We start from the raw sequence: 24,515 nt of genomic DNA, 5'->3' as shown, positions 1-24,515 counted from the left end.
AAATCTTAAAGTTAAGCCTATGTCAGAATCAACTTCAAAGAGGCACTGTCAAAGCTTAACTTTAGAGTCTAACTATAGACTTGAAGGTCTGAAGTTTGAATGCAGTTCAAATTCAGACGTTTGTTCAAATTCACATATTAGGCTCTGACAGAGCCTAACTATAAACCTGAAAGGTTTGAAGAAGCAACAACAACAACATCATGAAGGGTGGTGAAGTTTGTCAAAATTGGTTAAACATTATATAGTTTTTAAAAAGGCACTCAAAGCGGCTATGTGGTGTCATTTCTACTAAAAAAAATAAAGAAAAATTTTCAGAAACCACTATAGTTTAGTGGCTATTAACTTTCTATAGCTACCATATACATATTTACTTCCTATAGCTAATATTTCGTTGCTACCGGACTGTATTCGCTGTATTCGCACTACTGTATTCATGAATACAATCACAGAATTCGCCTAATAAGTAGGAAGTCCAGCTGTTTAATAACGGAAAGAGGATAAATTAGCATGTATTAATACTAATTTAACTCAACAAACGACCTAAAAATAGGGATTACAACTGTTTAATTTTGTATTCCATGTAAGACTGTATTTATAAATACATTGTGGTAATTCGCCTAAAGAACATGGATTATATCTGTTTAATTCTGTATTCCATGTATTCGCGCGAATGTATTTATAAATACAGTGAGGTAATTCGCCTAAAAAATAGCGATTCCGGGTGTTTAATAACGAAAAGTGCAATATTGAATTGTAGTCAATTTCACTATATTCAATTTAGTTGTATTAAAATAACAAAAAATCAAGAAATAGGGTGTATACCGTTCTATTCCATTCGACCGTATACATTGTATTCAATTCATCGATATTCATTATTCACTATTATACATTGTATTCAATTCACAGTATTCAATTCGACTATATTCAAACAATAAAAAATCACAAAACAGTGATATTCGATTGCATTCAAAAAATAAAGACCTTCGGAATACATAAATACAAGCGAAAAAATAATGTATTTATATAAAAATATAATATATTTTAATGTATTTGTACAGAATTTAATGTATTTGTATCATTGTATGTGACTCAATAGCAAAGAAGAGAAGAAAGTTCGTCGGAGATGGTGTTTTCCGGCCAAGCAAAATACTGTATACATTGTATTAAAACTAAAAAGGATACGAACAAAAACTTGGCCCTCAAATCTTCTCCGGCGACTCTGCTTCAGATTTTCAAAAGCTCAATCCGTAGCCATGGCCAGATCTGTTAGTCTACTCCCTCTTCGCTTCAGATCTATTCTCTTTGCTTCAGAAGTCCACCATCACCACCAAAGTGGGCTGCTACGACGGCTGCCTTGATGGAAAAGGGAGAGAGATTTGAGGGAGAAGAGAGAGGATTGAGAATCTTGCTGATAGAGAAAGAAGGAAGAGAGAGAGAAAGAACACAACTGAAGTATTTCACGCCTCAATGGTAGGGTATAAAATAAATACCTATTTTGCTATAAAATAGAAAAGGTAGCTCTAACTAACAATATTTTTAAATTCTTTTGGTTTATAATAAATAGGGTGTAATAATTTGTTATAGGAGTTAAAATTTCCAAAAAAAAAAATCCCAAGTGAGCAAGTGGCAAGTTTAAGTCATTGGACCAAATAACATTTTTAAGTCCATAGTAAGAGATGCAGCACAAATGATAAGCTCATCTCAGTACATGGGTTGGGCCTATATTTACTTCAACATTCTTGGTTACAAGTCTTCTCCTCCCTCCAAAAATCTCTAACAATGGCGCTTCACATTCTAACATTCACCACTGCAGCACTTCCAATTCCCTCCAAAATATTTAATCATTCAATCCAACCAAGAAGCTCTCTCCACCTTCACTTCTCAAAAGCCATCTCAACGAGGCACTTCTCAGTTCATCACAGTTCAACACAGCCTCAGAAATATGTGTATCCTGACCCAATCCCTGAATTTGCTGTTGCTGTAACTTATTCTTGCATCACTTACTCTTTATATAACTTAAAATTTAACCCTTTAAATAATAACTACTCACTACTATAATCTAATTTGCGGTTTGTTTGTGGGATAGTTTATTGAAGGAAAATTAGTTTACATGTACTATTAGAAAGAAATGAGGCCCAATAGAGTAGTAATTAGTTTGAAATTTTGATTGTAGTTTTTTTTAATGGATTTAAGTTATGTGCTAACAGTGTATTTCACCTATTATAGAAGATTGCTTTCCATTTTCTCAAGGTTACTAATCTTGTATAGAGAATTACATGTAATTATCTTTTAAGTGACCTGCTGGTGTAACTCTTTTCTTACACCATTAGAACTTAGATATATTTTTTACTTATTAATATTGTTTGATATCTTTAATTGGGAATCCCTATGTGCCTTTAGAAGATTAGAATATATAGTGCACCTAACTAGTTTGGAACTGAGATATGATTTGCTACTATTTAATATTGATTAATTTATTTAATTGCGAAATGTAGGAGACACAGAAGTTCAAGGCTGAGCTATTGAAGAAGCTGTTCAAAGAAAAGGAAATATTTGGAGACGAGCTTGACGATGTTGTTAGTGTTTGTGCTGAGGTAAGGCTTTCTAGTGGCACTTCTCATGATTTGTTCAATGAAGTCTAGGTGAAGATATGTAACTTGGTTTATTTTTGATACTTCTCGTATGTTTGGTCTAATTCATGTTACTTTGGCTGTACTATTTGTAATTGAATACTTATACTACATGCGTGGTGTTCAGTCGGACGTTTGATTAATTAACATCTCTTTTTGATTGATCTCCTCATTTCTTTAATTTATTTGGATGAAAATATTTTCTGGTTCGCTTTTGATGTGTGTATAACGGTAAAAGATTAGATTTTTGTACTTTGTAAATGTAGAGAATTGAGGTCTGTATGTTGGACTTCCTTGACTATGTAAAGATGAATTCTTGTCCTTGCTTTAAGTTCTAACATTTGGATTACTATACTAATTGAAGAAGAGATAGCATCGTTGCAGAGTAGAAATGTTCTATTCACTAATGTGTAAATTCTTGGTTGATTAAATGTCACAACTGAATTTCATAGTGTTGCTCTAGTGGATTTTCATTTAATTCTGATTTTAGGCTTTCTACTGATCATGTTGCTTATGTCCAATATATCTGCATTTCTAGTTGTTGATAGTTTCATGTTTCTTCCCTTAGTACAGGATGAAGAAAAGAGCATACGAAACTGATGGACAAGGAACATGAAACTGTCTAATTGCATTAAATATGGCCTAAACTTAAAAGTTCTAAAATAAAATGCGATAAACTGGAAGTGATTGCTTTGAAGATCTATCTGTAGTTTTACTATAATTGTTGATTTTGCACATACAGCTCTGCGTCATTTACTTTGAAGGGACAGATACCGGAGCTTATAGCATAGGAACGAACAATTTTATCAGTTTTGGTTCACATATTAGAAAATAACTGTAGTTTAAGCTAGCTGAACAGGTGCAGTAAGTTCTGCTCGGAACATGCTGAAGACTTGAATGGGATTTAGCGTTGAGAGTTCGTCTTTTGCAGTTATAGTCTTTAGAGGATCTTGAAGCTCTCTTCCAATTGATCCTACAACAGTGAGGTTCATAGCGGTTTTCATGGACCTTTTGAAGATTAAAAACCAGAATTTGTGTACCTCCAGCATATAGTCTTCGTTTTATAAAAATTTAGGTTCCATTGCTGATATGTGGAGAGCTTAAGAGGAATTACTGCAGATATAGTATTAGCCGGCTGATTTTGGAAACATCTCTAGTGGTCCATAAGGTTAGATTTTAATCAACATCGTCGAAATAATGCTCTGGCAGTAAACAAATCGTGCCATCCAACTTAAAGATAACCTCGCGGGGTTTAAATTACATAATACGCGGAGTAAGCAGTTATGACATTTTCCTTTTCCTAACATTAAGCTCAGGAAGTTGTAAACTCTTTTGCTACCTCTAACTACGTTAAGAATAATTGTGTAAACACTTGCTTTTATCTGGTTTTCACTTGTTAGTTTTTAAGGATGAGATGACTTTACTCCACCAGATATGATTAGGTGTGTTGAGTTATCCCACATCGGAGGGATTTGAGGTCCTTGGTCTCCTTATATGGCTTGGCAATCCTCACCTCACAAGCTAGCTTTTGGGGTTGAGTTAGGCCCAAGGTCCATTCTTAACATGGTATCAGAGCCATTGTTGCCTTTTTTGAGGTGAGTTATCTCCCTCTGCAACGCTAGGGTTCCTTTTGTATAAAAAAGGTAGAGTTTTTCTCCCTGAGTATCGCCGACACATTTCGAGCGTACCTTATTAGGTTCATCAATTTTTGGAGCAGCAGAGATACGGTTCCAACGAATCAGAACCTTTTTTTCCAACCAGATCTCCCATTTTTTCTTCTCTGAAGAGTAACCAGGTTCACTACTCCTTGATTCTGCAGATTTTTATTTTTTGAGAACTGTTATTTTTTGAAATTATGGGAGATTCAAAGGCAGTAGTTACAAATTCTGTAGACAATACTGTTTCACACGGTATTTCACAAATTAGTGCGGTAAAATTGGAAGGGGCTGGTACATATCTCGCTTGGTCAAGATCTTGTTTGCTTTTTATTAAGTCTAGAAAGCTGCTTGGTTATATTACTAGAGAAAAGAAAGCACCTGTTGTGACTATGCTTGTTATAGCCAATGGGATTCTGATAATTCCCTTGTTATGACATGGTTATTGAATACAATGCACCCTCGAATTTCTAAACAATATTTATTGCTTGATACTGCTGAAAAAATTTGGAATTCAACTAAGCGTACTTACTCTCGCAAGGGAAATGATGCCCAGATTTTTGAAATTCGAAATAAAATTCATGCAATTAAGCAAGGTGAATTGACTATCACTGATTACTATTCCGAGTTAAGTGGGTTGTGGCAGGAGATTGACTATTATTAGGATCTCCAAGCAAAGTGTACTGATGATGCAGTTCTCTTTCAACAATTGGTTGAAAAGGAAAGGGTCTATGATTTTCTGGCCGGTTTGAACCAAGAATATGATAATATCAGGGTTCAAGTTCTCGGTAAAATTCCCTTTCCTTCCCTTTAGGATGCATATTCTTATGCTTAACAGGAAGAGAACCGACGAGGGGTCATACTTTATTCAGCACCAATGGAGAAGTCTGGGTTAACTGTGTCTCAAGAGCAACCAAAAACATTCACTTTTGATAAAGATCACATGCACTGTGAGTATTGTGGAAAGCCAAGGCATACAAGGGAGACATGCTGGAAACTACATGGTAGACCAACTAGAGGTCGTGGAGGAAAACGTGTAGGTCCATCAAGGGGTCAGGCTAATATTGCAAAAAATATGGAGACATCCAAGGAAACTGCTTCTGGAGAAGCATTGTCTTTGGATGAAGTTCAGCATCTTCGTCGTCTCCTGAATAAACTTGACTCTTCTAATGTTGCTACTTCCAATTACGTGCAATCAGGTATTGCCTTTAATGCTCACCTTAATTCTTGGATTATTGATTCTGGTGCGAATAGACACATAACAGGCTCCTCTAAAGGCTTTCAAAACTACTCTCCTAGTCCCAAAGGGTTATGTCAAAATAGCAAATGGCTCCCAACTCCTATCTCTGGAACAGGTTCTGTTGTCTGTACACCTGATATTACATTATCATCCATCCTGCATGTACCTGAGCTTCCTGTTAACATGCTATCTGTTAGCGCCATCACCAAAAAATAAAATTGTAGTGTTGAATTCTTTCTTGATCATTGTGTTTTCAGGATCTTCAAACAAGGAAGAGGATTGACAATGTAGATTGCATGATGACTTATATTGAATTGATGGAACTCGAGACTTTGTTCGGGCCTATTTTGGAGGAAATAAGGATGCCAACCAAGAAATTATACAGTGGCATAGACGGTTGGGGCACCCATAATATTTTACTTTAAAGAAGTTATATCCTAGTTTGTTTTCTAGAATTGAGTTTGAATCTTTGTTTTGTGATGCTTGTGAATTTGCCAAGCATACTAGAAACTCTTATCCCTTGAGTGATAATAAAAGTACAACTCCTTTTTCGACTATTCATTCTGATGTAACAAACAGTTTCTTTGTCTGGTAGTCGATGGTCTGTTACCTTTATTGATTGTTGCACTAGGATGACTTGGGAGTATTTGTTAAAGGCCAAAAGTGAAGTTTTCTCATGTTTTCGGTCTTTTCATAAGTTGATTAGTACTCAATTTGAGGCTAAGATAAAAATCTTACGAACTGACAATGGCACATAATACATGGATAAAAATTTTGGTGCTCATTTGGAGTCTTATGGGATAATCCATCAAACCAGTTGTCCTTATAGTAGTGCACAAAATGGGGTTGCTGAAAGAAAAAATAGGCATTTGTTAGAAGTCGCTAGATCTCTTATGTTTACCATGAATCTACCAAAACATTATTGGGGAGATGCCATTCTAGTAGCTGCCTATCTCATCAATATAATGCCACTTAAAACCCTCAATTTCCAGAGTCCTTTGCAAGCTTTAGAGGGTAAGAATGATTATGTTGTTTCTCCGAATGTATTTGGGTGTGTCTGCTTTGTTCACACTAGAAACTCTAGGAAACTTGATCCTAAAGCTCTTAAGTGTGTCTTTATTGGGTATTCTCCAACACATAAAGGGTACAAATGCTATCATCCTCCCTCCAGGAGATCCTTCGTTAGCATGGATGTTACCTTTCGAGAATCTGAGCCCTATTTCAGTATTACACCATCACCTCTTCAGGGGGAGAGCTATAAGGAGGAAGAGATGATTCTTCCAAGTTCCACTATTGAAACTATTGCCACTACCACTGGGAAAATGAAATTGGAGAAAGGATTCAGGGGGAGACTATTGGGCATTTGGATGGGCCTGATTTGAAAACTTACTCAAGGAGAAATAGAGTAGAAGAAGTCATCATGCAATCTGCCGAAGTTGAACCTTCTTCTATTGGTGAGTTATCTACATTTGCTAATGAGCTAAATTTGCCTATTGCTCACAGAAAAGCAGTCAGATCCTGCACCACCAAACATCCTTTATCTAATTTTGTCTCCTATAATTCTTTGTCTCCCTCCTATAGAGCCTTTGCCTTGTCTATTTCTTCTGTGTCAATTCCCCAGAATTGGAGGGAAACTTTTGCAGATCCTAAATGGAAGCAAGCTATGAATGAAAAAATGAAGGCCTTGTCAAAAAATAAAACATGGGAACCTGTCACTTCACCGCCAGACAAGAAGTTGGTTGGCTGCAAATGGGTCTTCACTGTGAAGCACAAAGCTGACGGCACAATTGAAAGATTCAAAGCAAGATTGGTGGCTAAAGGATTCACTCAGACTTATGGAGTGGATTATCAAGAGACATTTGCCCCTATTGCTAAAATGAACACTATCAGAATTCTTTTGTCTTGTGTAGCTAATCTTGATTGGGACTTACAACAGTTCGATGTGAAGAATGCATTTCTTCATGGAGACTTAGAAGAAGATGCGTATATGGAGATTCCTCCTGGATTTGATACCGAACAGAGTCAAGGAAAGATGTGCAGATTGAAGAAAGCTTTGTACGGATTGAAGCAATTTCCTAGAGCCTGGTTTGACAGATTCTGCAAAGCAATGATCTCCTTTGCTTACCAACAAAGCAATGCTGATCACACTCTCTTTATTAGACATCAAAGCGGTAAACTCACTCTTCTCATAGTTTATGTTGATGATATAGTAATGACAGGAGATGACAAAGAGGAATTAACCCGATTGAAGAAATTGTTGGCACAAGAATTTGAGATCAAGGATCTAGGAAAACTACAATACTTCTTTGGAATTGAGGTTGCTAGATCAAAAAGAGGAATCTTTATTTCTCAAAGAAAGTACATTCTGGATCTCTTGAAAGAAACCGGTATGATTGGTTGCAAACCAACAGAATCACCCATTGAGTGCAATCACAAGCTACAAACAGGGGTTAGAGAGTCAGTTGATAAGGAGAGATATCAGAGGCTGGTTGGAAGACTTATTTATCTCTCTCACACTAGACCAGACATAGCTTATTCAGTGAACTTAGTGAGTCAGTTTATGCATGATCCCCGAGACTCATATGCAAGCTGTCTTCCATATTTTGCGGTATTTGAAGTCTGCTCCGGGGAAAGGTTTGCTTTTCTCCAAACATGGTTACCTGTGGATAGAGGCCTATATAGATGCGGATTGGGCTGGGTCTCTAGATGATAGAAGATCTACATCAGGTTACTGTACACTCGTAGGAGGGAACTTAGTCACTTGGAGAAGCAAGAAGCAAAGTGTAGTTGCCAGATCAAGTGCGGAAGCAGAATATAGAGTTGTGGCCCAGGGTGTTTGTGAACTTATTTGGTTGCAAAGGCTATTAGAGGAATTGGGACTTTCTGAAAAAGGGGAACTTTCCTTGTACTGCGACAACAAGGCTGCAATCAGTATAACTAATAATCCTGTTCAACATGACCGAACAAAGCATGTTGAAATTGATACGAACTTCATCAAAGAAAAGGTTACAAGTGGTATCCTGAGGTTGCTTCATGTGTCGTTAGAGAAACAACTAGCTGATGTACTTATAAAAGGTCTCAACAAACGGACTTTCCATACATTGATTTGCAAGTTAGGCATGTGCGACATCTTTGCACCAACTTAAGGGGGAGTATTGAATATTTGATTAGAGCTTAATTGTAGTGATTTGATTAGCTTAATTATAGAGATCTTATTTGATTAGCTTAATTATAGGGATCTTATTTGATTTGATTGTAATTAGCATTATTGTCTTTGATTGTCTTTCCTAAATTAGAGATAGGACTGACTGTATAAATATCCTAGTCCATAGGTTGTACAGATATTGAAATATACAAGAAGTCTTTTCTTCTTCTCAAATTCAACATGGTATCAGAGCCAGGCCCATCCCAGTTATTGTTACCGATGTAGGGCCCCCATTTATGTTGTCCACTCTCCAGAGGCCTGGGCGTGGGGGGGGGGGGGTGTTGAGTTGTCCCACATCGGAGGGATTTGAGGTCCTTGGTCTCCTTATATGGCTTGGGCAATCCCCACCTCACAAGCTAGCTTTCGAGGTTGAGTTAGGCCCAAGGTCCATTCTTATCAAGGTGTAATTGACTTAGTTTGAATTTTCATTTGCCTCTTACTTTTCTTTGTTTGAACCCATAGAATGTCAAGAGTCAGATGTTTCATTTAATGAAGATGGGACTTGTAAAAGAAATAGTGCCAATTGAGTAATTGACATGAGAAGGAAAGAAAATTCAATATTCTCAACATAATTTGAGCTTTTTTTCTAATACTTTGTCTTTGGTAGCAATAAATTGACATGCTGACAATCTGTCTCAGTATTGAATGTTCTACTTAAATGTGCTGACTTTGATTGGATCTGGAGAAGAGTTTCTTGAAATAGCCTGCTCTTTTTTCATTTTAATATTCTGCCCTTGATCTGTGAAAATTGTGTAAATTTTATTTCTATAGTTGAAGCTATAGTCCTCTTGAGCAAATATTATTTGGGGGATGCTTTTATTTAGATTGAGTGAATCCATTCCTTTGTCTGAAATTTCCAGAAAATTTCAGACTATCATAAATTTGCTTGTCATCTTCCAACTTAAAGAGGGCAGCCTTGGCGTGACTGGTAAAGTTGCTGCCGTGTGACCAAGAGGTCACAGGTTCGAGCAGTGGAAACAACCACTTGCAGAAATACAGGGTAAGACTGCGTACAATAGACCCTTGTGGTCTGATCCTTCTCCGGACCCCGCATAGCGGGAGCTTAATGCACCGGACTGCCCTTTTATTCTTTTTTATCTTCCAACTTCAGTTTTAACAACTTGGAATGAATAACCTCATAAAACACTACCACACCCATTATGGTCTTTTCTAGTGATATAATTGTACTAACTGACATACTTAGCAAGCACACAACTCTTGATCCAAAGGTCATTTAGTGTACTAAAGATTATGTTCAATATAAAATCATGTTCATTTCTACTGACAATCTGACTTGTTTCTGACCTGGAAATAGTACAATGATTGATATTTGAAAGAAATATCTGGTACTTGTTACTATAGAAATATAGCAGCCCTGGCTGGACAGTTTATATCAAGCTGTACTTGGCCTTTTGTGCCACCAACACTGGCATTTTCTGGAATAAACATTTATTATATGATGCTTTTTTACTTTCATAAGTATTAAAAGATTATACAGTTGGTTTTCTTTAAAGTGCCTTCTTTTGTTTAATCAGATTTTTAATGAATTCTTGCACAAAGAATATGGAGGACCCGGGACACTACTGGTGGAACCTTTTACTGATATGATGGTAGCTCTCAAAGAGAGGAAACTTCCAGGAGCGGCATTGGCTGCGCGAGCATCATTATTGTGGGCTCAAAATTATGTTGATCAGGATTGGGAGACTTGGAACTCAAAACGACTAAGGCAATGAAAATGGTCATTTTAATAATCATCGCTAATCTTCAGAGTTGCTTGGTACCTGTGCTAGTAAAAGGTAGCAGGTATCTGGTGGAATAGTCGAGGTGTGCGTAAGCTGAACCGAACACCATCGATATAAAATTACAAAAAAAAAAAGAAGAGGAAAAATAGTCATGGCTAATCTTGAATCTAGCTTCTGCTCAAGAAAAGAACAATGCTAGAATTCTGGAGAATATGTATTTCCATTTATGGGATGTTCTTTCTATCAAGTGGAGTTAGTTTCCATTCTATTCTATACAAAAGCATTATTGCTCAACATCCCTCATGAACTAGAGTTGTGAATGACAATGGGTGAACAACCAATTTCTGTGAGTTTCTTGTTGCCTATCTTTTAGAAGTCCCATTGCCGGTGATCGGATTGCAACCACCATTAGCTACTGGACTCAGAAATACTCTGTAAAGTCGGACGCCATGATTTGGACCTTGCAGCAGCAGCAGCTAAGTTTGTTGTTCCAGGCCTTTGCCTATGTCCTTCATGTCTCATAGCCTGCAAATGATCAATTTTATGTAATTAGTTCACCTGAATATTAGTATTATATATTAGTCTCTTTCATGTTTTCAACTCTGCTATTGGTTATTGAATTCTTGGAGTATTTCTTTTCATTTAGTTTTTGATCCCATCCTTAACTTTCCTTAAATGAATAGAGCATTATGTTGCACAAAAGGGATATAAAGTTTGTATATTTAAAAGTGTTTAATTGGCCATGCATTTAAGAACTTCCTCTTTTTCTGTCTACCCTTTTCTAAGTATTTGGTGAGACTAGCTTAAATAGAACAGAACAAATATAGAGGATTCATATAGTCGATTTCAACAAGTTAATTAGGGATAAAGGCATAGTTGTTGTAGTACCCTTTTCCCTTCTATGACTCTGTTCTGTTTCTAAATAGATAGTAATTTTTAAGAAAGAACAAAACAAAAATAAAATTTACAAGTGATTGGTTCAAAATTATTACTCCTACCTTGTTCTTATCTGATTCAGATTTTCCAGCTTCAAGTTCACAACTTGACCTCTGATTTTCTTGCAGCTCTGGTTGGTTCATCTTCATCTTTGCATGTTTCTTTGCTCTCAATACCTTCATCACCTCTATAAAACCAAGAAACACCACAAACATTAATTAACATCAAGAAAAGAACAAATAACAAAAGGTTTTGCAGACAAAGAATTGCATACATACCTTGAGTTGTAACAAGTCTATAAGCTCTACCAAGAACTAAAGTATCCGTTGGCCGGAGAAGCTTAACACGGGTGAAACGAACAGTTTTATCGTTGGAATTGTCATCGGAGGAGGAGATAGGAAGAGGAATTATGAGAGAAACATAATGACCAGGGTTCATTTTCATAACCTCAGTAGCAGTCATAGGCCAATACATCCTATCTATTTTTCCATTAGGATGTTGTATTACTAAAGCTGCTGCATCTACAGCCTGACAATTTCCCATTTTTGTTTTCCTTTTTTTTTCTTTTTCTAAATACAATGATCTTTCTTTGACTCCTTAGATGAACAAGAATGAAGAAGAAGATGAGAAAAAAGAAGAAGGATAAGAAGGGAAGGAGGAAGGAAAGAAGGATATGAAATAGACAAGAGTCTTTTTCCAAGTAGTAGTACCCACCCACCCCTCTTTGTGTATGGTAAAATAGGTCTCACTCAAGCTAGCACAACAGTCCCCTCCTCTCTCTATCTATTCCTAACTAATTTATATAGTAGTTATATATGCCACCTAAAAAGATAATTTAAAAAAGTTTTATAAGTTATATGCATGGATAGTGACGAAGCAAATGGTCTTTTCCATGTTACTAAATCATGATTACTGGAGTATAAGCTTTTAATTGTAATTGGCTTTTAAGTGATCTTAATTACCACTAACAAGTGTTGTGAGATGAACGAGATTCCTTCGGCATCAGCTAGAGGTCTCGTGTTCGAATACTGAGAAGGGAAACCTCTTGTTAGGGGTTTAACTAGCCATACGCGGGGCGAATCCAATTAGTTGGGACAATGGTTTCTACTTTCTAGAAACGAGGGTGTTTGTATTGCTTATTTTAAATGCTTATTGGCTTTTAAATACTTTTCTAATTTTTGTGCTGTTTGACAATGATAAAAAGTATTTAAAAAAACTTACTTTTAGGCATTAAAAGTACGAAAATAAGTCAAAAGCCAAAAGTTAGGTATTACTCCCTCCGGTCCACAATAAGCGACCAATTTTTTTTTTTTTTTTTGGTCCAAAATAAGTGTCCATTTATATAATCAAGAAAAAATTCAATTTGTTTTTTCAAAATTACCCTTATGTACGTATCCCTAAAAAGTCCTTTTCTCCTCACATTCGAGAAGAGAAGTAAGTGCTACTATAACTGTGCTGCAATATTTAATTAAGGGTAGTTTAGTTACACTAACTATTTTTGTCTAGAATTTAGTATTTTCTTAATGGGTGTGTCCAAAGTAAATTGGTCACTTATTGTGGACCGGAGAGAGTATCAACTTATGACTTTTGGCTTTTAGCTTATAACTACTTTTTAAAAGCTAATCCAAACACCCTTGAATTGTTAAACCAAAAAGAAGAACGTAACTTTAATTTATCAATTAATTGTGCCTTAATTTTAAACAAGTTGGGACTAGTTATATTAATCCTCTTTGTATTTTGAAGATTCATCAGATTATTTTCTCATTGGTGGTCAACCTAGATAACCACCCTCCTTTATATGAGTTTCATAATCATTTCTGCTTAAAATTCATATGGGCAGAGTTGATTTTTAAGTAACTCAATCGTTTCTTTACATTATACAACAACAACAACTACCCAGTATAGTCCCACAAGGTGGGGTCTGGGGAGGGTAATACGTACACAGGCCTTACCCCTACCCGAAAGGGCAGAGAGGCTGTTTCCAATCGGCTCTCGGCTCAGGAAAAGGAAAAGGAAAACAAAAACAAAAAACAAAAAGCAAAAGAGCATTAGTAACTCCAGCAGAAATCACATAAATAATTATCTAAACATAAACCATAAATAAAATGGCATGCAAATATATCGACCAGTAACTACCATAAGGGGGCACAATACAATACACAGATCCTCTATGGAGAGCCCTACCAAACCCCCCCCCCCCCCCACTCCCCCCCAGCCCCGGGCAGAAGTACGAAAAATTCTAGACGCCCCTATCCTGCAATCCTGATACTAGACCTCCAGACTTTCCTATCAAGGGCCATGTCCTCGGAAATCCGCATTCTAGCCATGTCCTGCCTAATCACCTCTCCCCAATACCTCTTGGGCCTCCCTCTGCCTCGACTCGCGCCAACCACCGCCAGCCGCTCACAACTCCTCACCGGGGCATCGGGGCTTCTCCTCCGCACATGCCCGTACCACCTGAGCCTCGCTTCCCGCATCTTCTCATCTACTGGGGCCACCCCCACCTTCTCCCGAATAACTTCATTCCTAATCCTATCTAACCTGGTGAGCCCGCACATCCACCTGAGCATCCTCATCTCCGCAACCTTCATTCTCTGGACATGGGAGTTCTTCACCGGCCAGCACTCAGCCCCATACAACATGGCAGGTCTAACCACAGCTCTATAAAACTTCCCCTTGAGTTTCTGTGGCACTTTCTTGTCACACAAGACTCCTGATGCAAGCCTCCATTTCGGCCACCCCGCCCCTATACGGTGAGTGACATCCCCGTCGATCTCTCCGTCCCCCTGAATCACCGACCCAAGATATCTGAAACTGTCCCTCTTGGCGATGACCTGAGATCCAAGCTTGACGTCCCTGCCTACTTCGCTCGGCTCGGCGCTAAACTTGCACTCCAGGTACTCTGTCTTAGCACGGGTATATGTGCCAAAAATAATTACTATACTTTCTTTTATTTACGTGTCACATTAATTTTAAGCACGGGTATTTTATACCTCTTCGAAATCCTAGTAATCCATCTGAAACTTTTGCTAGGTGATCTTATTATATATTATAGTAGCTCAAATTGCATTATATTAAACCTCAAAGAAAAAAATAAAATAATATCGGTAAGATTAAGAAAACGAATTAAATGACGTCATCAACAGTAGCTGCCGGCAGAGTCCTAGAATACAGGTAAGGTTGCCACGTGGTTCAACGGCGAGGGGCCGGGATCTTGGACGGCCATGCTCGGCGGTGTCGACGGGGTCAAGATTTGAATTTCTTTTAAGAAGGGAGACAAATTTTCCATTATCAACCAAATAAATAAATAAATAAATAGATAGATAGTAACATGAATAATAATGATATTTACAGGTCAATGCCTAGATATCAATGAAAAATAATTGAGAAAAACATATCAAGGCATGTATCTGAGATTCTATTGTCGCCCCATCTAACTTCTACTACTACTTACCCCCTATTCCCTTCAGATTACCTAAACTCCTTTGGCTACATACCCAAAACACTTGACCTTTTAATTCTTGGACAAATATATTTTTATTTTTATTTTTTTATCTTTCGGACCTGATTTTCGATATTTGCATTGGGTTCATATTAATTGGATTTGCTTTGCAGAGTTTGTTTAAGGGAAATCACTTTTATCGGGACTTTCTATTTCAGGACTCGAATTTAAACTTCAGTTAAGAAAGTAGAAAGATCTTATTCATCCCATCACAACTCTGGGTGATTTAGACAATATATTTGCCAGTAAAATTATCATTTTACTTGTCATAAAAAATTATATTTTGAAATGTTATTATCGATAAAAATTATACGTGTATAGTGTCACATTGTTTCATTTTTGTCCAATTTTAAAACAATTTTGTTCGGTGTTCCACGTCTCATTAAGTAAGATAGGAACGGAGTCAAAATTTGGTTGCAGATTACTAGTGGGAATCATAACTTTCGATTCATGCACTTAAAAAATTTTAATTTTCTCATGACGTTGAAAGTATCTTATTATTTTTTTCTAAACCTTTTGTAACGGAATTTCGTCCCTGAACATAAATCTTTTAAAAGAAAAATATCAATTATGGAGTGAATGTCTTCTATGCCTCTTACATTCGTTGTAAGAATTAAACAAAATCATTTCATTTTTTCCTCATAAGAGCTAGAATAGTCAAAGATGAAATTTCTTCTTTCTACACATGTTACAAGTACAATAAAGATATTAATTGCAAGAGAGAGAGAAGAATAAAGAGGCACACAAAGTTCAGCAAATTCTTGATTAGAATGTAATTTTCTTTCACATTATTAACAGAAAATAAATATTCAAACTTATGATATTATGCAAGTTAATCCGGATATTACCACTAGTAAAATAATAATAATGAAATAAAACAAGAACTCGTGATATTATGATTTTAGTTCTAAATTCTTAACACTGGACAGTTAGAAACGGATTCATACTTTCTAACACTTTGTCACATGACCTTTGGTTGGACAAAGAATTATCTTCTATAATTATTGTTTTCACTATGATTCTAGCAAAATGTGTGTATTCACTTTATTTCGATTCAAACTTTTCTATTACTGCCGGCTTTGCATAAATTTCATTGTCATGATACTCTAGAAAAAAGGTGTCTCTATTTATATGCATGATTATTATCTGAAAAATTGAACCCCTAATGTGGAAATTAATCAATTATTGAAACATTATTATCAGACATAGACCAATTAATGTTTGGTAAAGTGGGCACGGTTTCGTGTGGTTGATGTTTAATCTTCACGATCTCTTAACTCACTGAACTTCAAGTTTAAAGGCAAATCATAAATAAAGCATACCACCATCTACCTAGATTACTAACATATAAAAAGCATAAACTTTTTTAATCAAAAGCTATAAATCTGATTCTCTAATGAACTCAAAAGTAGCATCCACCAACATAAAGAAAAAAAATTCTTTAATCTTTGGTGAAGATGCTCTAATTAAGTACATAGGAAGCATAATGTTTTTCGGAAAATTTCCAGGGAAACTCGCAGCCGCTATTCTTCGGGTGTGTACTGGTTAACCTGCTTACTATGCAATAGCTCGCGAACCACATATGAGATGTAAACCGCACTAGGCAAGCCCGATGCGCCGAGTTCTGACTGAAGAGGCTGCTGGTGAGGGGAATCAATCCCAGGTTTCCCATGTGAGAAATCACTCACCCAACCAACTCAGCCAACCCTTGCGGCTCTGATTAAAGTCATTGTGGAGTATGTACTATTGGGTTTTGGATGTGTTTAATTAATATATTAAATACTTAAAAGAGGGTGAATGGGAAATGGAGGGAAATAAAATTTTTGAGTGAAATTTTAAGTTCCCCCCCTTGGCAAATGGGCATTGTCCCATATTGGAAGAGGAAGAGGTTTTTTATGGGTATATAAGCAATTGCTCTTCTTCTAGCTCTTAAAGAGTTGAGAAGAAGGCAAGCCTCGCGCCGTCGTCGTCGTCGTCGTCGCTCGCTCGGCTCGGCTTCGGCTACGGCTTCGGCTTCGGATTTTTGGAAAATATTAACAGAAATGTTATTAAATATTTGTTTTAATAACAAAATATTAATATTAAATATTAATATTAAATCCAATCCGTTTTTCTGTTTTGGTAACAGAAAAGTAACTACCCTCTTCAATTTTCCCTCTTTATTTTCCCTCTTTATTATTGAGTAAATGGCCATTTAAGTAATGACATTTATGCTGTGGGCGTTTTGCATAAACAGCCATTCTGAAGAGTTGCACCTCTTCAGATTTCAGCCTAACTTTGGCTATAAATACAACACTATTCTGCTCAGAATTTCACTACGATTTTCTGAGTTTCTTCTCCTTCTTCTGCATATTTTTAGCATCAAACAAAGCAAAAAGTAAGTGTGATTTGCTACCGAACTTTGTGTTCGCTGAAACACTGGGGTTTGAAGTACCACTACACCAGTGTGTAATTCGTTCTATCCTGGGAGGAAATAATCCATAACCTTGGGTACTAGGAGGGGATTAAATCCTTAAGGAAACACTGTGAATTCAGTGGGCTCGAATTGGTTTTATGTCATTTCTGTTTATACTACTCATTTATATTTCCAGTAATATTTTACAAATTACAGTCTATACAAGCTTAAGATTAATTTGATTTCTGTATTTGTACTTACTGTTTCTGGTAAGAGTAAAACCTTAGTGTTTTGTTACTCTATTAAAATCTACGTGATTTTAACGTTTGTGTCATTCTTTTACAGAAATGACTAATGAAAATGAGAACCAAGCTGTTCCAATGGTGACTGCCAATGCCTCAACAAGTCGAACGACACCGGCAGCATTGGCACCGGCGGAGAAACCCGGAAAATTTTCCGGGATTGATTTCAAGCGCTGGCAGCAAAAGAATGTTCTTCTATTTGACTACTCTAAGTCTCCAGAAGTTCATCAAGGAAGATGTCCTATGATGTCCGACGAAACTCCAAGAAACTGAAACGNGAGCAATCCAGGCCAATCTCCATGGATGGCCATGAAACGAGTTTTGGGGTATTTAGTACATACCCAGGACTTTGCTTTGCATTACAATAAATATCCTGCGGTCATTGAGGGATACTGTGATGCAAATTGGATCACCGGATCAACTGATTCCAAGTCCACAAGTGGATATGTATTCACTATTGGTGGAGGAGCGGTATCTTGGAAGTCATCCAAACAAACTTGTATTGCCCGCTCTACAATGGAGGCTGAGTTCATAGCCTTGGATAAAGCCGGTGAAGAAGCTGAATGGCTCCGAAATTTCTTGGAAGATATTCCATTTTGGCCCAAACCGTTGGCACCAATATGCATACATTGTGATAGTCAAGCGGCAATTGGAAGGGCTGGGAGCGTTATGTATAACGGTAAGTCTCGCCATATACGACGAAGACATAAAACCGTTAGACAATTACTCTCTAGAGGAATTATCACGATTGACTATGTAAAGTCAAGTGATAATGTGTCGGATCCACTTACAAAAGGCCTAACTAGAGAGGTAGTTGAGAAGTCATCAAGGGGAATGGGACTGTGGCCGAGAACAAGTCATAGTGGCGGTAACTCTACCTAGAAGATTGGAGATCCCAAGATCTAGGTTCAAGGAGATCGAACAAAGTCATTTATTACGGTTCAACATTGTCAACTAAACTTTTGGTCCATTCTCGTGATGAGACAGTGTTCAGTACCAAGGATAAAGCATTAAGGCTTTTTAATGATTTCTAAATTTGATACGGGGTATATCAAATAGTGTATCTACGGGATGACACGTTTAGGAATCACCTATGTAAGTGTGAAGTGTTAGCCGCTTCAAGGAGAACATTGTAAGGCCAGTTCTCTACGCACTTATGAAACCAGGCGGTGTTCATGGCTGAAAAGAACACAACAATGAGAACCAACGACGGTTAAGGGTTGGTTGTGTGACTTGTGGTTGTCTAGGTATACACTAAAGTTCGACGGTTCAAAGATATCAAATCTACCGATTGATCGAGTATATCCGACATAAGTTCACTACGGAAAGTTCAAAGGGAAACCTACTTATCCAGATGCAATTAATCCTTACTTGCGAATCACACAGTTTTTCATGCATACTTCCATGATATAGCCATTCCCCATTCATGTGGGGATTGTTGGGTTTTGGATGTGTTTAATTAATATATTAAATACTTAAAAGAGGGTGAATGGGAAATGGAGGGAAATAAAATTTTTGAGTGAAATTTTAAGTTCCCCCCCTTGGCAAATGGGCATTCCCATATTGGAAGAGGAAGAGGTTTTTTATGGGTATATAAGCAATTGCTCTTCTTCTAGCTCTTAAAGAGTTGAGAAGAAGGCAAGCCTCGCGCCGTCGTCGTCGTCGCTCGCTCGGCTCGGCTTCGGCTTCGGCTACGGCTACGGCTTCGGCTTCGGCTTCGGCTTCGGATTCGGATTCGGATTCGGATTCGGATTCGGATTTGGATTTGGTTAAATGATCGATTGATTGATTAACTTTTTGGACCAAATTTATTTGTTAATAGTAAAATATTAACAGAAATGTTATTAAATATTTGTTTTAATAACAAAATATTAATATTAAATATTAATATTAAATCCAATCCGTTTTTCTGTTTTGGTAACAGAAAAGTAACTACCCTCTTCAATTTTCCCTCTTTATTTTCCCTCTTTATTATTGAGTAAATGGCCATTTAAGTAATGACATTTATGCTGTGGGCGTTTTGCATAAACAGCCATTCTGAAGAGTTGCACCTCTTCAGATTTCAGCCTAACTTTGGCTATAAATACAACACTATTCTGCTCAGAATTTCACTACGATTTTCTGAGTTTCTTCTCCTTCTTCTGCATACTTTTAGCATCAAACAAAGCAAAAAGTAAGTGTGATTTGCTACCGAACTTTGTGTTCGCTGAAACACTGGGGTTTGAAGTACCACTACACCAGTGTGTAATTCGTTCTATCCTGGGAGGAAATAATCCATAACCTTGGGTACTAGGAGGGGATTAAATTCCTTAAGGAAACACTGTGAATTCAGTGGGCTCGAATTGGTTTTATGTCATTTCTGTTTATGCTCATTTCTGTTTATACTCATTTATATTTCCAGAATTATTTTACAAATACAGTCTACTAACATGTACGAAGTGATTAGAAAATTTTATTCGAAATTGTTTGAACAAATAGTCAAATTAATGCACGAAAATATATATAAATTTTCCCTAAGACGGTGGCCGGTGCAAACCATGTCCACATTTGTTGGGAGACCCAAGTTCCCAAAACTAGCATATTTTTAGATAAAATTGTCAAACCTAACCTAGATCTTTGTAATCATACAAGAATACTTAGAAGAAAAGGAACTTGAGTCATTAATAACTTGTCCACCATATCTATCTGATTAGTGGGTTTGACATAAATGAAAGGATTTAACTTATACATAATAATAAGTATAAAGATTTTTTTACATTAATGTTGTTTAATCTCTTATAGCAGATTAGTTACTATTTTTATCTAAGTCGCTCACTAAGGCTAACAATAGAGATATAATTATATATTACCTTATAATGACATGATTTATGTATAAATATTTATAGGCGATAATCAGTGGCGAAGTCAGGAATTTCACTAAGGGTGTAAAGCTTGAAAGTGACAAAAATTCCTCGACAAAGGGTGTTCAATATATGTTATATAACTCTAAAACCTAATATTTTACCTATATATACTGTGCAATTTTTCGACGAAGGAATTGACCACCCTTTAAGACAAGTAGCTTCGCCCCTGACGTTAATACATAGAGCCTAATTAAACTCTCAGGTGAATTATAAAAAGAGAAGGACAAAAAAGGTGACCTTAATGTACACAAAAGATCTTTGACTCATGTAAATCAGATTCACCCATTTAAACTATTCCAACTTGAAAACCCTTGCTAGGAAAATCTTGAACAATGTTTCACATGGTGTAAAAAACCAAAGAGAGAAGAAAATCTCCCCCTCACCCCCTCCCCAAAGCTTAATTAGGTGATTAATTGTCAGTATATGTAAGCCATGTGAGATGTTGGGGGATCTTGGTTTCCAACATTTAATGCAGGCTGGACTATTTCATGTTCAAACATGACCTGAGTAGGGGACTACAAACCTACTCATTTTATTAAATACATAGTGTCTTTAACTTGTTATGGCTAGCCACTGATATTTAAGTGTTTAAATTCTGTGCATTAACGTTATATAAATTTTTGCATTATCTGGTTAAGTTGACCTACAACATAAGATAACTTTTCATAATAGTAAAATATGGTAATCTATCAATAGAATAAACACTTGCTACATTACGTGTATTAAATTACACTAATAGTGTGAAATTCATGATTAATATCGTTAATATATACTCCCTCCGGTCCACCATAAGTGACTAATTTGCTTTTATCACGCCCATTAAGAAAATACTAAATTCTATACAAAAATACCTAGTATGACTAAACTACCCTTAATTAAATATTTAATGTGAGGACTAAGAAAACTTTTTAGGGATATGTACATAAGGGTAATTTTGTAAAAACAAATTGAATATTTTCTTGATTATATAAATGGATACTTATTTTGGACCAAAATAAAAAAGCAAACCGGTTCGAGCCCCAGCAGGGCCACTGGAGGCATTACAAACCGGCCGCGTCTCCAGGGCCCCGTGGAACTAACCGTGGTGCACCTACCTTGAAACAGCGGGACCCGGTGGGTACAGCTAGTCGGGTTCGCAAAGCGGTACTCGAAAACCACGGATATAAAAAAATAAAAAATAAAAAAGCAAATTAGTCACTTATTGTGCATCGGAGAGGGAGTATAACTTAAATCCAATATTAATGTGCTGAGAGTGTTATTTTTCTACTGTTTGGGACAACTTTAAATGCATTAATGATTCAACTAGTGGGAATTCAAAGAAGAAAATGAAAACTTTTTTCTTTGTTCTTAGACTGTACCCATGTGGGGCAACACACTGTTAAGTCTTGCTATGTCTGTACCTGGGCTATTAATTAAACATTCTAATTTTCTTGTTATATAATAAAGTCTCAAAAGCTAACAAACTTAAGTTTATTTGTAAGTGGGGTTCTTTTCTTAGTTGTTTGTGGAAGATAATGAATCTAAAGTAGCTTTCTCCATATTCTTTTAATTTCCTCCATTACACAACAGATCATTTGGGTTTTGATGCAGTGTATCTTAGAGAATGTCCAAGCAAAAAAGGGTTAATTAATTAAGATTATTAAGACAATAATGGGATTAGAGAAGAAACATGTCAAGTTCACTTTTTTTATGTGTTTGATTAACAAAGTTGAAGATGTTGAACTTTTTGAGAATGTTTTTCCAGTGTGGCAGTAAATGTCTTTAAGATGTGAAGGGTTCTAATTTTGACACATGAAAGATGTTTAATTTTCTATATTAATAGGTAGATCAAGTGATGATTTAAATTAAACAAGATTTAGAGAAAATTCAATGAATTAGGAGCAAGTTGCCGTACTATTGTAGAGTACAACTTCGGTAGATCTTCTCAAAAACTAAAGAATTAGATTACTTTAGCTAAGCATTGAGCCAAAAGGGATGAATTTGCAGGGAAACATAAAATAAAGAGGAAAAAAGTCCTTGATTTTTTCTGATTATCCTATATTTGATCAACCAAATTATTATGTAAGTGGACTCGAAGTACAAGTTCTAAACATCTTTTACAATTTTACAGGAAATATCCTGCTACATGAGGCTTCTCAAAAAAAAAAAAAAAAAAAAAAAGAAAAGAAAAGAAAGTGTTATATATTGACAAGGTCCGCAACGGTTGAAGACATAATTAAATTAATAAAAATATATATTCGCTCCAACAATTTAAATTTTTAGATAAGATAATCACATATTTCAACATGTTATCTAAGCAAGTAGAGGTCGTGGGTTAGAGTCTCACACCATCCATGATCAAAAAGAATTTTCATGTGTTTGGCTTATTAAAAATGAATCAAGTCTGCACGTGAGAGATTGTGTTGAAGACATAATTAAGTACATCAAAGTGTGCTCTCTCTAACAGTTTAAGTATTTAGTGAGATTGTCACACACTTGGCGAGTATCGACCCCCTTTAATCGACACAATAAGACATGTATGAGACTTTATAATAGTATAATAACGCTATAATTTCAAGTCTTAGACCCATTCAAAAGATATGGACCAGTTTATTAACACCACTACTATACGAATAAAAATATGATATACATTTCTGAAATTTTGTAACATTTCGTGACACATACAAAGTGTTTTGCGAACATGTAGTATTTGTTAATAATCCCAAAGTTCCCTCAATTCCTTTTGTAGACTTCTTTCAGCTAGCTTTTTCCATATATAAAATAGTGTAGTTTAAAGAGGAGAAGAAATAGGACCTATTAATTAGTTTTACCTCTTTGATATAATCAGTTAGTTGTCGAATACAAAGATTAATGAAGTTATACGTGGAGCAATAGCGAACACTCTTAATAACAAATACAACTGCTTTCTTTTCTTCCTCCTTTATTTATAGTATTGACGCAGTGTATCTGATAAACAGAGGCGAAACCAGGATTTAAATTTTATAGTTTTTAACTTCTGGAATAGTGACATCCGCTATAGTATATAGTTGTGTTTTGAATTTAATTTTGTACATATTTAATGAATTTTTTAATATAAATATATGATATAGACTAAAGTTACTGAGTTCAATTGATCCGTACGCAACCTTCTAAGTGCTTATAGAACGTGTTAGAGCAAAAATATTAGTATATAATAAAGACAGCATGTCAAGTTTACTTCTTTGATGTGTTTCATAAACAAAGTAGAAGATGTGGAACCTTTTGAGAATGTTTGTCAAGTGTAGCAGTAATTGTTCGAGGAAGTGAAAGGTCCTAATCATCACATGCACATGAAAAGTATTGTGAATATAATTAGGTAGATCAAGTGATGTTTTGAACATGATTTTAGAGAAAATTCAATGAATTAGGAGCAAGTTGCCGTACTATTGTAGAGTACAACTCAGACAGATCTATTATAAGAAACTATTTATTAGATACTGTAACTAAGCTTTGAACCAAAAGGGATGAATCGTTGGAACAGACTAAATAAGAAAAAGAAAAAAAGAAACGATGAAGAGAGATGTGTAACTAGACATCCTAGTGATGAGGGGTGATTTTACCACCTATTATAGTCTCTTTTCTTTAGCTTTTATGTCCTTTATTTAACTACAATATGAGGTCGTTTATGATGTGTATTGTTACATTTTCAGGTAAATAATGCTATGAAGTGATTTGAATTGAATTGAAGTGGAATTGAGCAAAAAAGGGGTGAAAACAATGCAAAACTCTCTAGTGATTCCGCATCTGCGGAATAGTGCTCGCAGAAGCGACCCCGCATCTGCTGGAGTGGGAACGCATCTGCGGAGCTGGGCCTTTTGCCAAGAAATCGCTTCTGCGAGTATATTTCCGCTTCTGCGGTAGCGCATCTGCGCTTTGGGAGTCTGCATCTGCGGTGTCAGACAAACTTCAACGTCCCGCTTCTGCGATAAGGTATCCGCATCTGCGGGAAGGCATCCGCAGGTGCGGTCAACGGGCATCAGACCTGGG

At 36.3% G+C, this 24,515-nt stretch overlaps 2 protein-coding genes across 2 annotated transcripts; one reads left to right on the top strand and one right to left on the bottom strand.

Annotated features, from left to right (window-relative positions):
• Positions 1-1,688: 1,688 nt before the first annotated feature.
• Positions 1,689-10,505, top strand: LOC109240026 (protein PLASTID REDOX INSENSITIVE 2-like). Its single transcript, XM_019406646.1, has 3 exons — positions 1,689-1,980; positions 2,496-2,594; positions 10,266-10,505. Exons 1-3 carry the CDS (start codon positions 1,780-1,782, stop codon positions 10,461-10,463), a joined length of 498 nt encoding a protein of 165 aa, XP_019262191.1. The 5' UTR covers positions 1,689-1,779; the 3' UTR covers positions 10,464-10,505.
• Positions 10,506-10,606: 101 nt separating this feature from the next.
• Positions 10,607-12,187, bottom strand: LOC109240025. Its single transcript, XM_019406645.1, has 3 exons — positions 11,687-12,187; positions 11,471-11,595; positions 10,607-10,997 (listed from the first exon to the last, which is right to left on the bottom strand). The coding sequence occupies exons 1-3, from the start codon at positions 11,949-11,951 to the stop codon at positions 10,881-10,883; spliced, it is 507 nt and encodes a 168-aa protein (XP_019262190.1). The 5' UTR covers positions 11,952-12,187; the 3' UTR covers positions 10,607-10,880.
• Between the last annotated feature and the right edge of the window lie 12,328 nt (positions 12,188-24,515).

The sequence above is a fragment of the Nicotiana attenuata genome, unplaced genomic scaffold (assembly GCF_001879085.1).
Source record: "Nicotiana attenuata strain UT unplaced genomic scaffold, NIATTr2, whole genome shotgun sequence".
Classification (NCBI taxonomy): Eukaryota; Viridiplantae; Streptophyta; class Magnoliopsida; order Solanales; family Solanaceae; genus Nicotiana; species Nicotiana attenuata.
The sequence above is the reverse complement of the archived record's forward strand: the minus strand, read 5'-3'. Positions and strand labels throughout refer to the sequence as shown.

Excerpts from the sequence above, each read along its gene's own strand:
- LOC109240025 (XM_019406645.1), bottom strand. The coding sequence starts at position 11,951 with ATGGGAAATTGTCAGGCTGTAGATGCAGCAGCTTTAGTAATACAACAT. Across the intron at positions 11,596-11,686 it reads TAGACTTGTTACAACTCAAG|AGGTGATGAAGGTATTGAGA; the intron begins GTATGTATGCAA and ends TTGGTTTTATAG. Across the intron at positions 10,998-11,470 it reads CTGAATCAGATAAGAACAAG|GCTATGAGACATGAAGGACA; the intron begins GTAGGAGTAATA and ends GATCATTTGCAG.
- LOC109240026 (XM_019406646.1), top strand. The coding sequence starts at position 1,780 with ATGGCGCTTCACATTCTAACATTCACCACTGCAGCACTTCCAATTCCC. Across the intron at positions 1,981-2,495 it reads TCCCTGAATTTGCTGTTGCT|GAGACACAGAAGTTCAAGGC; the intron begins GTAACTTATTCT and ends TGCGAAATGTAG. Across the intron at positions 2,595-10,265 it reads TTGTTAGTGTTTGTGCTGAG|ATTTTTAATGAATTCTTGCA; the intron begins GTAAGGCTTTCT and ends TTGTTTAATCAG.